This window comes from Hyperolius riggenbachi, chromosome 12 (assembly GCF_040937935.1).
Source record: "Hyperolius riggenbachi isolate aHypRig1 chromosome 12, aHypRig1.pri, whole genome shotgun sequence".
Classification (NCBI taxonomy): Eukaryota; Metazoa; Chordata; class Amphibia; order Anura; family Hyperoliidae; genus Hyperolius; species Hyperolius riggenbachi.
This window is the reverse complement of record NC_090657.1, coordinates 95,708,254-95,723,053: the sequence shown is the minus strand read 5'-3', so window position 1 is coordinate 95,723,053 and position 14,800 is coordinate 95,708,254. Positions and strand designations below refer to the sequence as shown.

General features: G+C 43.2%; 1 protein-coding gene across 1 annotated transcript in view; it reads left to right on the top strand.

Annotated features, from left to right (window-relative positions):
* The window catches only part of RIMS4 (regulating synaptic membrane exocytosis 4), a 266,686-nt gene that overhangs the window by 234,707 nt on the left and 17,179 nt on the right, over positions 1-14,800 (top strand). Inside the window, exon 4 of the mRNA XM_068264096.1 lies at positions 10,042-10,143. Within this exon, the coding sequence (XP_068120197.1) occupies positions 10,042-10,143 (102 nt within the window). The remainder of the gene's footprint in view (positions 1-10,041; positions 10,144-14,800) is intronic.

Genomic DNA, 14,800 nt, shown 5'->3' with positions numbered 1-14,800 from the left:
AGATACTATCCACAATTGGCTGGGTGTTGTCTACCTCTATAGTAATTATAGGCTAGAGAGCAGAGAGACAACACATTCTGTTCTATTTCTGTGAAGTATAAAGAAGTGGATGGACATGAATGAAGAAACAGCAGATAAACAATGAGGAACTTGAGAAAAGAAATGTCAGTGCAGGAATAATAGATAAGGACCGTTAGGGAATGAGATGAGAGGGAAGGGGTTCTGGAGCACAGGTAGTGTGGTGGGCTTTGAAGATGAGAGAAGAAAGCCTGTTAGAGAGAAGTCAACAATGAATGATTAGGCAGGTAGACACGGCTGAATATTGAAGCTCGTTCACTTTCTATCAGTTTTATGGCTTGTATAACTGGCTGTTAAGGGGAAGAGGTGGGTATGCTAGACAGGGCCAGTTCTAGCAACAGAGGGGCACCTGGGCAAAATTAACTATGGGACCTCCCTGACAAACTGTGCCCATGGCCCTTGCCCCCCCCCACCCCCCAGGTCTCTTCCCAACTTAACTGTTGCTCCATGTGGCCCCTGCAAAGTCTTTGGCTTAATAGCGTCTCCCCTGTCCCAGCGGGCACAATCATGTGTCAGTCCATGGCTCTGAGCTCCCTATCTTCATCCACCACTGGCTGCATCTTCTCGGTGACCTGTTAGTATGTAATGATATGCACTGCGCCAGGTCACGGAGGAGAGACACCCCTGTAAGGATAAAGAAGGGAGTGCACAGTGCCACGGACTGACAGAGGAGTGCGCCCGCCAGGACAGGTGATACGCTACTCTGACGAAGACTCTGCAGAGGCCCGAGGAGCAACAGTTAAGTTGGTGGTGGTGGGGAGACCTAGGAGGACCCTGGGGCATTGGCTATATAGAGTTATTAACGTGTAATAACATGTGCCGGGTAACAGAGCAGAGGCGCCATGAAAGGAGTGGACTGATTTTTTTCTCCCCTCATCCTCCAGGATGGCTATATACATGAGAGATAGCTGGCTCCTCCCCCAAGGAAACACACCCAATACAAAAATTTGCATAAAGCCGCCTCCTCCACTTCACCCATCAGTTTTTGCTGTGTTTCCCACCTAGGAAACACCCGATACAGGCATTCGTACCTGGTTCTTTTTCCTCTTCCCCTGATAGCTCCTGGAGGCCTGCGGGTGAGCTAGCTTTGGGGCGGCTGTGCATAAAAGGTAGGCACCTTGGTAGCCGTGTTCGCCTGCGGCTCTGGTGGAGATTGGAGCCGAAGGCCGGGAGTTCTGCATCCGCATGGCGTCTTGCCGACACGCGGAAGTAAGGGGACGGTAGCAGAGGTTGCGTTTCATGGATGGAGAAGTATGCAATCGGTGCGAACTACTTCTGCTGACTCGCGTCAGACCCTCCTCATAGGCGGAAGCGCGGCGGCGTTCAAACGCCATTACAGGTTCCAGCTACCAGGAACACAGACGGAGGACGGTGCAGTCCGGTAATTCCTCCGTGGATGGCCGCAAACTCGCAGCAGATTCAGTAGAGCAGGTATGTCTGATTATCTCTGCTGAGTACTTGCCACGCTGGGGCAGCGATTTTGTAGTACATAGTCATGGCTTGGATAGCCATTTTGATTGATATGTCTCTACTAGCTACTCCTAGTGAGTTTCTTTCTCTGGCATATGACATTATATAATGTTTTTTTATGCAGAGAGGCATTGGCCTGTGGGATATTTGTTTAGTTGTTTTGCAGGCAAAGACAGTACAGCCGGCTTCTAAACTGGTTGAGAAATCCATGAGATGCTCAAAGGGGAAGCTAAATTTTCAGCTTCTGGTAAAAATCTCTATGCCAAAAATGTATTGCTAAAAATAAACTTGAATCCCTCTATAGCAGTGTTACATTTTATGGAATCTATGAGTCCTATTAGGGCCGAGATCCAGCCGCTCAGACCAGTACAAACCAGGTAAGGTCTTTTGATACTGGTAGAAGACAGGCAAATGTGTATGCAAGCACTATGCAGTGCATTTATGGATGTCTTTATGTATCATTCTAGAACCTAAAGCCTGCAAGCTTCACTAATGAGAGAAAAAAAACAAAAAAACAAAAAAACAAAACTTGCTATACACTATCCTAAACCTTGGTGTAATGCTTGTTTTTTTTTGTTGTCAGTGGTAAAGCATGAAAATGGAAACCGGTTCTATGTTTCCAATTTTCAAACACAATTTACTGGGAAATGTTTTTGTTTAAGAATCTTCCTTATTACCATCTTATTTAGAGGTAATGCAGTCTAATCAGGCTAATGAGATACCTCAGGTGTTTCATCATCAAGGGTTGCAATTTCCTCTTATGAGGAAGCACACTCCCTATATCCCTGCTATAGGATCTGTATGTAATGCAATTGAGGCAAACAGTCAATGGGATTGTTGTTTTTCCGATCCATAAAACCATGATTAATTTCATTGGAAATGAATGGAAAGAACCTGTCAAATATTATTTTTGCTCTTACTTAATGGGGTATCCCTTTGAGGATACAGGAACCATTTATAGTTATGTCAGGATCTCCTTGGAAGTGCTTGTGAGCCTCATTTCACTCTTTTTGCATTTGCATTTGCAAAGCTAGTTGCTTTATTTATCTGGTTGCAGGAGATGAAGACCCATTTAGTAAACAAATCTCCAATTGAAGTTGCTCAATCTGTTTTAACTGGAGATTGTAAAAATTTCCTACTGACATATCTTGTGAAGCATTCAGAATGCTGCTTACAGTCCAGGATTATTTAATCCTGCTAAAAGATTCCTGTGGATAGAAAATCTGTTAAGGTTCTTTTCAGATTTTGTGCAAATTTTATGCAATGATTATATGCATAGACTTCCTGAGGGCTAGTGTGCTTTTCATATAGGAATTATGTGCTTGTGTTATGCACATAAAATATTTGGTTTGCAGGTCTTCAGTTCGGATAAGCATATATATTGTATGCTGCTCTTCAGATAATGATAGGCAATGACTATATGCCTAGTTTTCTGGATTGCGATACTTTTTTCAAATGTTTCTACGCAAAGATGATACATAGTTTTTTTCTGATGGCAAGTTAGCTTTTCAGAAAGAGGTGGTTAGGGGCTCTGCATCTGACATTGGTGACCGGAGTTTATGCCTTGGCTCTTCCTGTTCAGAAAACCTTCACCTATTATATAAGGAGTTCTTAGGCAAGACTCCCTAAACTGCTACTGCTCACAGAGTGTGCCCTAATGGCGGAAGCTCAGGCGCCTAGAGTCCGTGAGGACAAAAGCGCAGTATGAATGTTTAAGCAGCAATCCAGATTTAATCCCAGATTTTGTCATCTGCAGACCAAGCTGCTTTCTTTGTGGGTTACCAAGTGTTCCCATGATCTTTATGAAAAGATCATAATTACAGTAGCAGCTATCAATGCAGAAGTTTTTTTTTTTTTTCTCGCTCTCTTTCTAGACTATCTTCTGATAGTTGCAAAGCTGAAGGAAGCCCTAAGGACTTGTTTACACCTAGGGCGTTTTTGTAAATTTTTTCAGTGCCTGCGATTTTCAAATTTGTCCCAAAAGCGCTTGTGCAATGATTCTTTATAGGACTGTGCATATCGGCGCATATTGTCTGCTTTCTGCTGACTAAAGTGCTGCCTACGCCATATTTTGGGCCATTTCGCTATAATGCATTGTATAGGTAAAGTACAAAATGCTCACAAAATCGATTTAAGTGGCGATGACATTCACATTCTTTTTTTGTTTCTTGACTATTCATTTAGGTAAGGGACTTTTTAAATCTGGCCAAAAACTAGCTCAAAATCGCAAATTGTGCCAAAAAAAAAAAAAAAAAAACGCAGAACACTGGCATCAGCGATTACTCTTTTAGATGTGAACAAAGCCTAAGATCATATTCAGTTAGTTTTACAACGCCGGAGCACTTAGGATGGATTCTGAATATGCAGCTATCCGGAGCAGAGGATTTCTTACAATCTGGAGGACTCTCCAAAAATGGTAGAATCTGTTTGACAACAGAAATGTGATTGTTCAGACAGCCCTTAAACAACAAGGGGGGAACTTGCAGTCCACCCCGATTGCTCTCTCTACTAGCCTATCTCAACATATTCTGCAGGGCAGAAAATGAGGTTCTTTCCTTGAGATCGGTTTACCCCAGGGAAATATTCTAACAGATTTGGTTGAATTGCAAATGATTATTTCATAGCAGTTGGTATCTGAACAGATATGTTTGATGATTAGCAGCTACTTGTGTTGCTGCTTGGGACAATGTTGTTCTTCCCAAATGCCCTCCGAAGTGTATAGGGACATTTCTGCTGGATTAGGGTCTAGAGAGCATACGCCTTTCCTCCAATGAAATTAATAGGGAAGGTACTACAAAAGGGGAGGATCAGGCCACTATAATTCCTTATATGCCAGACTGGCTAAAATAGGTTTATCTGCTGTTACCCTACTATTTGGTAGAGGAGCCATTGATCCTGCAGATCTTGGATGATCTTTTGAAGCAGGGGCAGGTATGCTTTCCTCAGTGGACTCTATATCTGAAGTTGTGGTTTACTCAACCTGAACAAAGGCTGTTTTTTGTCTGAAACAGCAGAGCTATCGCCGTACAGCAGCCCTCTTTTGTCATTGTAAGGATGAAATAAAGAGTTGAACATTTTTTACATAGTGGCAGCTAATTCTTATGATGTGGCTTTCTGAAGGGCGCTTGGTTCTAAATGAGGGTCCGTCAGAACAAGTGGTTTCCACTCTGGGGCATGACAGAGAATCTGTCACCTAAGCAATTTATCTCGGGCTACGTTTCCACTAGTACAAGATTTGTTGCAGAAACCACGCAAACAAATTGGCATGCAAATTTATGCAAAATCTCATTTAATTCATATTTTTTCCCTATGGGAAGTAGAAATTCTTCATTACATTACATACGAATCGCACAATATGCGGTATGCAACTTCTGAGACGAGTCAAAGATATACAGGCTCTGTCGATCAAAGATCCTTACATGCAAATTATTCCAGACCGAATTGTGTTTAAAGCTAACCCAACCTATTTTTTTTTTTTCCCAAGGTCTGTTCTAATTTTCACAATCTCAAGAGATTGTCATCCCTTCATTCTGTTATCCACCCAAAAATGACAAGGAAGCTCATATTACATACATTAGATGTTAAGTCAGGGCTTACATACTTAGAAGTGATAATCTTTTAGGCGATCAAATAATTTTTTGTTTTCTATTCTGAATCGAAGAAGGGTCTAAAGGTTCCCAAGAGCACCATTGCAAGGTGGTTGAAAGTTATATTTTCTGCTTATAAAATTCAAGATCAGGAGCCTCTAAAGGTTATTAAGGCTCATTCTATCAGATCAGTTTCAACCGCGTGGACTGAAAGAGCAGGTGCTTCACTTGAGCAAAATCTGCAAAGCAGCCATCTGAAAGATTCACCACACTTTTGCCAAGCACTACAGGGTGGATCTGTTGTCCAGCCAGGATATGTCCTTCGGCTGGAAGGTGTTACTGAGTATCTGAGTATCATCCCTCCCTAAGGTAAATTGATTTCTCGTTGGTCTCTCATGTATATAGCCATCCTGGAGGATGAGGGGAGAACTACGGTTAGAACTTACCGGTAGCGGTATTTCTACGAATCCTCCAGGATGGCTACCTTAGTTCCCTCCCTATTATTGGTAGATTTTGTCTGCCTTTTATATGGGATTCTATTTTATGTTTATGCCTTTTCTATATTCCTATCTTGTCTCTACAATAACTGATGGGTGAAGTGGAGGAGGCGGCTTTATGCAAATTTTTGTATTGGGTGTGTTTCCTTGGGGGAGGAGCCAGCTATCTCTCATGTATATAGCCATCCTGGAGGATTCGTAGAAATACCGCTACCGGTAAGTTCTAACCGTAGTTTTCAAATAATACAAGACCTCAAGAAAATTGATTGTATTTAAAGATCTGAAGAAATGAGAAAAAATGATATAGTGTATGGCCACTTTGAGGCAGGGAACACGCTAATGCGAATCGTGCTTTTTTTGCCGCATACGTCAAAATGCACACTGCGAAATAGCATGTGAAAAACCCAATGAATGCTTTCCTATGGACATTTGCAGTCAAGTGTTAAAATGTGTGTTTTTTCTGCATGTGGAGAAAGAAGGCTTTGTTGCTTTTTTCCACACCATGTGCATTTCCTGTTGCGGTTAGGCAGGGATTCATATTTGGGGTAATTGCGTGCATTTTGCCGCAATAAGAAATTACATAGGAAAACACATGTAATGCTTTCCTATGGACATTCTCGTCAAGTTTTACAATGTGTGTTTTTCCACGTACTGTGGAAAAAAATACTGGCTGTGTCGCTTTTTTGCACTCCTTGTGCAATTCCTATTGCTAACAGCCAGCTGGTTACCGTGTTGCCGAAAATGCCAAGAATTGTTTGCGAAAACTGTAACATGTTCAGATGTCTGTGTGTTAGTGTTTGTAGTAAATAAAGTTGGTTTAAGTGAAAAGGAAAAGTATATGTGTTTGGTTGATACACTCTGAGCACATGCAAGATATGACATCATATGTGTGAGACTTTTAAAACAAAATGGCAGCCATGACTATTTGTGCAATGTGATTGGCTGCAATAAACACAGGCTCGGAAATAATATTTGTCTGATAGTGTGTTTGGTTTTTCCTAAGAAAAGCATGTTGATTGGGTAATAATGTAATTATGTATGAATTGAAATCTGCGAGTTGGGGATTTGTTTATGACTGGGTAGGTTCAATCTCCATTAAGTCTGAGAACATTTTTTCAGTATGTGTTTAAGCAGTTATCAGCCCTGTGGGGTATAATTTATGTGTGAAGAGTGCAGCCATGACACTGTCTGTATTATAAGGTAAGGAATTAAAATATATATGGCAGCTTTATGTTGGGAGAGGAAGTCCCATTGTTTTGGGCCATAACTAATGTTGCAGTATTTGTGCTTTGTCAAATGTTTTCATTGTGGAGCCAGAACAGATTTGCTGCCTTGTCTCCTGTACATCTTTGGTGTGCAGCTTGTGGAGCAAGACTCTTGCCAATCCTGATTAAAAAAAAATTTCAGTGCGTACATCGTTTAGTGTGTTTTATTGATGTCTTTGCCATTGCAAATCTGTGGTGCATACTTGTACTAGCTTTGTGATGTTATGCATCAGTTGTCATGTAAGCATCTCATCGGGTAAAGCAAAAATGTGCATGTAGCTGGAACTGTAAATATTTGATTCCTGTCTATGTCACTGCTAAGCTATGGTGCATACTTGTACTGGCTTTGTAATTTAATGCATAATTTTGTCATGTGGATGTGTCATCAGGTGAAGCAAGAGTATGCATGTTGCCAGAACTGTTTGTGGTTTTTATTGCTGCCTATGTCACTGCTAAGCTATAGTGCATACTTGTAGTGTCTTTGTGATGTAATGCATGTGGGTGTATTGTGTTGGGTCAGACACACCAGGGGAAGGAGGGGATGTTTTATTTTTCTTTCACACATAGGCCTCAATTCACTAAGCAGTTTAGACTAGTCTACAGATGGTTTTTAGTCTACTGATGGTTTGGTGTAAGGTTTTAGACCTGGTCTAACATTCAGTAATTACACAATTCACAAAGGCAAACAAGGAGTAACCACGCCCACATTTTCTGACAGAGATTAGACCAGCTGATTTCTTGTGGGTAAAGTAATTCTGTGAGGTATTTTAGATGTTAGGATGGGATCTTTTGAATTAATTATGCAGGAGTTTAATTATATTCAGAGGAGAGATCATCAAAGGAGAAGGATGTCAGTCATAGTTATTCGTTTGTGAATTGCATCTTTTGATCATTTCCCCTGCTTTACCCACCTAATTACCAAATGGTTTAGACCAGGTCTAAAAACAGGTCTAAAACATTTGGTAATAGTAAATTTCCCTTTGATGCAACTAACCAAACCATCAGTAGACTAAAAACCATCTGTAGACTAGTTCAAACTGCCTAGTGAATTGAGGCCATAGCAGGTGGCTGGAAAACAGGTCTGGATGAGACTTTGTTTGAATGTGTTGGGGATGATTTGTACCTGATGTATGGAGGGGTGGAGATGACTTCCACATCATGGCTCTTTCTGGTTCACCCATAAACAGGATGGGTTTATTTTAAAGACATGACACTCCCCTCTCTTCTGCCACACCCTTCTGACCTCATCTCTCAGCGCACCCAGTGACCAGAAAGTGTCCCACAGCAGAGCATGGGCTTTAAATGTATGTAAGGATAAGGGGAAAAAAAACAATATTTTCATGTTAGAATACTTTCCACGGTCTATCACCTGGCACCACCTGATATTTGAGAAGATTCTATCAGTCTAGATCTTAATATTGATAGCCCTGCTGAAACCCCTAGATTTGCAATGCTCAATGCAGTACAAAGCTATGCAGCTGTCATTCATGTACTGCTTCTACCTGTGACTCAGCCCGATAGCAAAAACAACACTCTTTGCTAATAAATGCTCAGTAAAATGATCAGACATCAATACAGTTTGCCTTCCCAAACGAACCACTCAGATGTGAACTCTCTCTCATAGAGAATCATTGCACAAGCTCTTTCAGGGTGATTTGGAAAAATTGCCAGCTCTTAAAAAAACTCCAAAAAGGCCTCCAGTGTGAATGAGCCCTAAGGCCTCTTTTCAACAGACTGTTGAGCTGTGTGCTCAGCAAGCAGTTACCAGGCAGCAGTGAGGAGTTTCCAGGCAGCAGCAAGCAGTTGTGAGAGTTTGAGTGGCATTTCACTGCTTATCAACAGTCCATGGAAATGAGGCCTAAGGGCCCTTTCACATGGGCAGTTGAACTACGTGCTCAGCAAGCAGTTACCAAGCAGCAGCAGCAAGCATTTAGCAGGCAGCAGATAGCAGTTGAGAGAGTTTGACAGGCTTTTCACTGGCTACCAACTGCTCGTGTGAATGGGCCCTGAGGCCTCTTTTCCATGGACTGTTGAACTGTGTGCTCAGCAAGCAGTTACCAGGCAGCAGTGAGCAGTTACCAGGCAGCAACAAGCAGTTTCCATGCAGCAGTTGTGAGAGTTTGAGAGGCATTTCACTGCCTATCAACTGTCTGTGGAAAAGAGGCCTAAACGTGGCAAGCCAAATGCCATGCTTATTCATAGTTATTGATCAAGTAACTAGGAGACAAGTTAAAAAGAGGAAGGCTGCTTTCACAGTTAGACGTTACAGGCGCACGTTAGTGCAGCCTGTAACGCAGCCCACTGCACAGCAATGAAAAATCAATGGGCTGTTCACAGTGCCCACGTTGCGTTACATTGTAACGCAGAAGGCAAAAACAAAGTGCTGCATGCTGTGCGTTATAAGTGGCTAAGCCGCGTTAGACTGTTCGCACATGCTCCGTGATGTTGGAGGAGGAGGTCTCCCCTCCTCCTCCTTGGCCAGGCACATGGCTAATTAATATTCACTGCACGGTGTGATGTGCAGTGTTTACTTCCTGGAGCGCCGCTCTGTGCGGCGATTGGCTGGCGAGACCACGTGTCCAAGAGTACACATCACAGCATCACAGGACGCATGAAGAGCCGCATAACGCGGCTCGATCTGACGTCCAGCTTCAACCCCACTATGCGTTGCGTTGGGTGCACGTTATGCGACCTTAACATAGCACCTAACGCAACGTCTTAGTGGGAAAGAAGCCGAAGAGAATAAAGACAAGAAATATAGAGAGAAGAGGAAAAATGTCACATAGTGTATGGGTTGTAAGTCTGATTTTTTTTCTTTCTTTTTTGCCTTGATCTTTTAAAAATGTGTTGCTTAATTTTGCCAAATAATTATGAGTTGATGCAGGATTATGCAAGTTTGGATCGGCATAGAAAATCTGCATTATCTTGCATCAATTTGAAATTATTTGCATCTCATTAATCATTGATAAATAAAGTCACATTATTTTATTTGGCAATCCATTTATTGCACTGTCAACACACCTTGGATAAATAACACACCTTGGAGGAATAATGATACATTATATAGCACAGGATTGCTTTTATTACAGAAAAAAATAGATGACAATTCATTTCATAAATAATTAACATTGTTTTATTCCTCAGGGGATGTTGAAGTTGGACTGCTGGAAAGAAATGGACAACTGGAAGTAGAAATTATCCAAGCGCGGGGTCTGACCGCTAAGGCTGGATCTAAAACACCACCTGGTATGTTAGGAAATGTAAACTGTGCTAATTAAGCGACCTATGAAGGTATTTGTGTACAAATGCCTTAAGTTATTAACCATGTAACATCAGTATGATCACTTAAAGCCGGGGCAAAGTTAGTGCTTCCTCCAGCCCCCCTCACAGTCTTTCAGGCCGCATGGTGTCTTCTGGGCTCCTTCCATAGTTCTGCCGTTACCTCATTTTTAGTCCACAATTCAGTTTCATCTGCTGTCCTGGCTGCACACCTCCGCTATTATCATACATATTATTGCCCCTGCCCGGTCCGTAGGCACAGGGTGAGGTGAATGATGGCTGCAGCTGAAATATGTATGGTGTTAAATACTATTCTCTCTCCAAGTCCTTGCAACTCTGAAGGACACGTAATTTGAATTTCAATCCGGCTGGACCGCTATAGTGGTGATTGCCCAAATCATACCATACGGCTGCATAAATGCACTGAGGCGACCTGTGTCTCTATTGTACTCCTGTAGCTGGGAGCGTTCTGCACATGCACAGTTACAAGTCTTTATGACCTGCACATGCACAGACTGGCAATAGGAACACTATTGAGAAGGCGCATGACCGCAACAATGCATGCACCGTAGAGCGTGACCTGTTTGTACACTTTAATTGGGAGACAGTGGAACAATGGAGTTGACCTGCAGGACACCAAGGGATCTCAAAGACTACGGAGGACTGGAAGATGCCCAAGGTAAGTAAAAAAAAAACTCCCACGCCCATGGTAAATGTTGCAGGTTCACCTGTCTGGTGGCACAACTTCTGGTCTCTTCCAGTGTCTGTTGTCACCACGAGCAACTGCACCAAATTACAGCAGCGTATGTAGTAACATCACTAGATGTGCTGGTGTCACATGATAGAGGCATTTGCGGTGAGGCTGGATACAGGAGGAGGTCAGAAGTTGCACCAGTGAATAGGTTAGACAGTCATTGAGAAATCAAACACGGTTACCACCACGCACCCGATCAAGTCCATGTAACCAGGATTTTCCAGCATGCTAGATCAATCCTTTTGGCCGATTTCAAACAGAATTGTTGCACCAATTCATCTCCGAATCAAATTTTTTTTTATTGGAATGGAAGGTTGATCAGCTTGCAAAGTCAATTAATGTATGGGCACCCTTACTTTTTGATGCCTACAACTTTAACTTTAATCTAAATTACTAACTTATCAAAGCTGTCCATTTTTATTACCGTATTTTCCGCCGTATAAGACGCACTTTTTCTCCCCCCAAAATGGGGAGAAAAAGTCTCTGCGTCTTATACGGCAAAGGCAGGGAATTCCCTACTTACAATTACAAACACCCGCCGATACGTCAGGCATTACCTGCCTTTGTGTGCCTGCTCCCTCCCCTTGCAACTTGTAAAGAGCTCAGCTCTCCCCTTGCACTCCTTCCCCCTTGTGTCTCTGGCCCCCCTGGGTGTTGGAGTGAGTAGCGGCAGGCGGCAGCTTACCTTCGCATTGTGCCCACGATGACTACAGACATCTGTCTCCCCTACACTTCTTGCTCTAGTGAGCGTCTTGAACTGATGACGCACAGTTTAAGCTGCTCGCTAGAGTGAGAAGTGCAGGGGAGACGGATGTCTGCAGTCATCGCTGGCACATTGCGAAGGTAAGCTGCCGCCTGCCGCTACTCACTCTAACACCCAGGGGGGCCAGAGACACAAGGGGGAAGGAGCGCAGGCTAGCGGGGGGAGAGCTGAGCTCTTTAACCCCCTAGGCGGTACGCAGTTTCTGACTCTATTTTTTTTTTTTTGTCGCTTTAGCTAGCATTTTACTAGCTAAGCGTATGCTTTAGGTTGCTCCGGTCCCCCCCATGCCCGCCGATCGCCGCCGGCTATACGTACCTCGCCACAATCCTACGAAGAGCGCAGTTTCCCAATCGGCTTCCGGCGTTGCTATGGCGACGATCGGAGCTGACGTCATGATGTCATGATGTCATCGACGTCATGACGTCAGCTGCAATCCCGATCGCCGCCATCGCGATGCCTGGAGCCGATTGGGCAGCTGCGCCGGCGTGGGAACGCTGGGGGGTACGTATCCTGGAAGTAACTGCGGGCGATTGCGGGGCACCGGAGCAACTTTGTGCATACGCTTAGCTAGCGAACCGCTAGCTAAAGCGTATTGCGCCAGTTTCTTTGGTTTTTTTAAGTCCTGGGGCCATGTGATCCTCCGCGGCGGCTACCCCGTGTGTAGCACGGGGTTACCGCTAAGGAGGTTAATCATCGCGGGAGCATGGAGAAGGTGAGTTGCTATTAACACTACACCCAGGGGGGCAGGAGTCACAAGGGGGAGGGAGGAAGGAAGGACTGCAGAGAAGGGAACACAGAAGGACCCATGGGAGACACATAAGGGGATACATGAGCACACCTGAGGAGACATAAGGGGCACAGAACAACACATGGGGGGGGGGGACAGGAGGACCCATGGGAGACACAGGAAGACACATAGGGGATACATGAGAACACGTGGGGAGACATGGAAGGCACAGTAGGACACATGGAGGATAAAAAAGGACACATGGGGATACAGGAGGACTGGTGGAACTCGATGGATGTATGTCTTTTTTCAACCAAAATAACTATGTAACTGTGGCCTCAATTCACAGAGCTTTATCAAACATTTTATCAAACGTTTGATAATTTTCCTCATGGGTAAAATCCAATTTTGAATTCACTAAGGTGTTATAGATTTATTGATCATTTCATCGATAAAACATTTGATAAATCTATAACACCTTAGTGAATTCACAATTAGATTTTACCCATGAGGAAAATTATCAAACGTTTGATAAAGTGTTTGATAAAGCTCTGTGAATTGAGGCCTATGTAACATAGGGGGAAACAGGAGAACACATGGGGACACAGCAGGACACATGGGATGCACAGGAGAACACATGGGATGCACAGGAGTACACCATCTGGGAGAGAAAATGTACAAGACACTCCTGGAACATGGACATACCAGGTTTAGTTTATATATTTTTTTCCCTTGGTTTTTGCCCTCTAAACCTGGGTGCCTCTTATATTTCCCGGAGCGTCTTATAGGGCGGAAAATACAGTAATTTTTTCAAGCTAATCTTCCTTCATTGTTTACTTACTAAACAAAAGTGTCTCTCATCTTCCTTACATCAAAGTAAAATCTCCTGAGTGGGAGGCAGGGGAGTGTTGTGTAAATAAGATCTGTGCCAGTACAGTTCCTGTTGGCTTCTTATGTGATAAGGCTCCAGAGGAAGTGAAAGCATTTTATCACTTCAGGTACTTCTTAACAGACTTATTTTCTTAGACTGCATAATATATTGAAGCAGGAAAGAAAGTTTGACTGTAATTTTGGTTTCATCTTATATAGCTCCTCAGTTGACTACATGATATTATAAATAATTTTTGTTGCACCATGCGCCTCCATAGGCCGTAATTGGGAATTTGTCCACAGTAATTTGGTCAAAAGACAGAGCCCAAATTACTTTAAAAAAAGCGTAATTATATATATAATAATTATTACGTCTTTGCCCAAGTCCACGGTGGCCTAGAGGGGGCATAGTAATTATCGCCACCAGAACTATTTCAGGAGCAGGGTGAGAAGTTTTTTTGGCTTCACCCTGCGCCCAAATTTCCCGGCGCCATTTTTGCATGTATGCCCTGTAATGACCCAAGTAATGCCCGCTATAGTGTACAGTAGCACCAGTGGTATGGTATGTCCTCATAACTGACCCCTACCCTAGAGTCCTTTTAGAATTCCAGTAGCCTGTCCCAATATTAGTGTCGCACAGTGTCCACTCACAATTTGTATAGATAGTATATGCAAGAAGCAGTACCCATAAACAATACAGGATAGTGTGTGGAACACATTATTATTATTATTATTATTATTATTATTATATAGTATTTATACAGCACCGACATTTTCCGCAGCACTGTACAGAGTATATAGTCACTTATCCATCCCTCAGAGGAGCTCACAATCTAATCCCTACCATAGTCATATGTCTATGTATGTCTCGTGTAGTGTATGTATTGTAGTCTAGGGCCAATTTTAAAAGGAAACCAATTAACTTATCTGTATGTTTTTGGGATGTGGCAGGAAACCGGAGTGCCCGGAGGAAACCTGCACAGACAGGGAGAACATACAAACTCCATGCAGATAGTGCCCCGGCTAAGACTCGAAGCGGGGATGCCAACTTGCAGACAGCTTTAGCAGCCTGTTTTGGTTTTCACTAGCACAAGGCATGGCTAAGAAATGGCTCTATGCTTAGGGCTTGTGAAAACAATGTTTGAGTACACAATTAATTAATTGAGAACCCAAACCAGGTCTAGTGTCTGATCTGATAAATTCTAAATGATCAGAGGACCCCATAGACACCCCCGCTGCCATCCCCCATCCCCACCCACCCTTCCCACCAGAGATCCTGCACCGTCTAGTTATGGTCATTGCACTTTATTTGGCCTTGGCTGAGCAGTGAAATCACTCAACTACTTCTGGAATCTCCATATCTCCCTCCATTTAATCTAGAAGTGTAGGCAGCTCAGGTCATACCTCTGCGGCTTCTGTTATCCATTACAGCTCCGCTAAAAGCCGTCCACAGTCATCCCAGTTGAATCATGAGAAACTAAAAGAGAGCAGCTCACGCTTTAGAATGCAT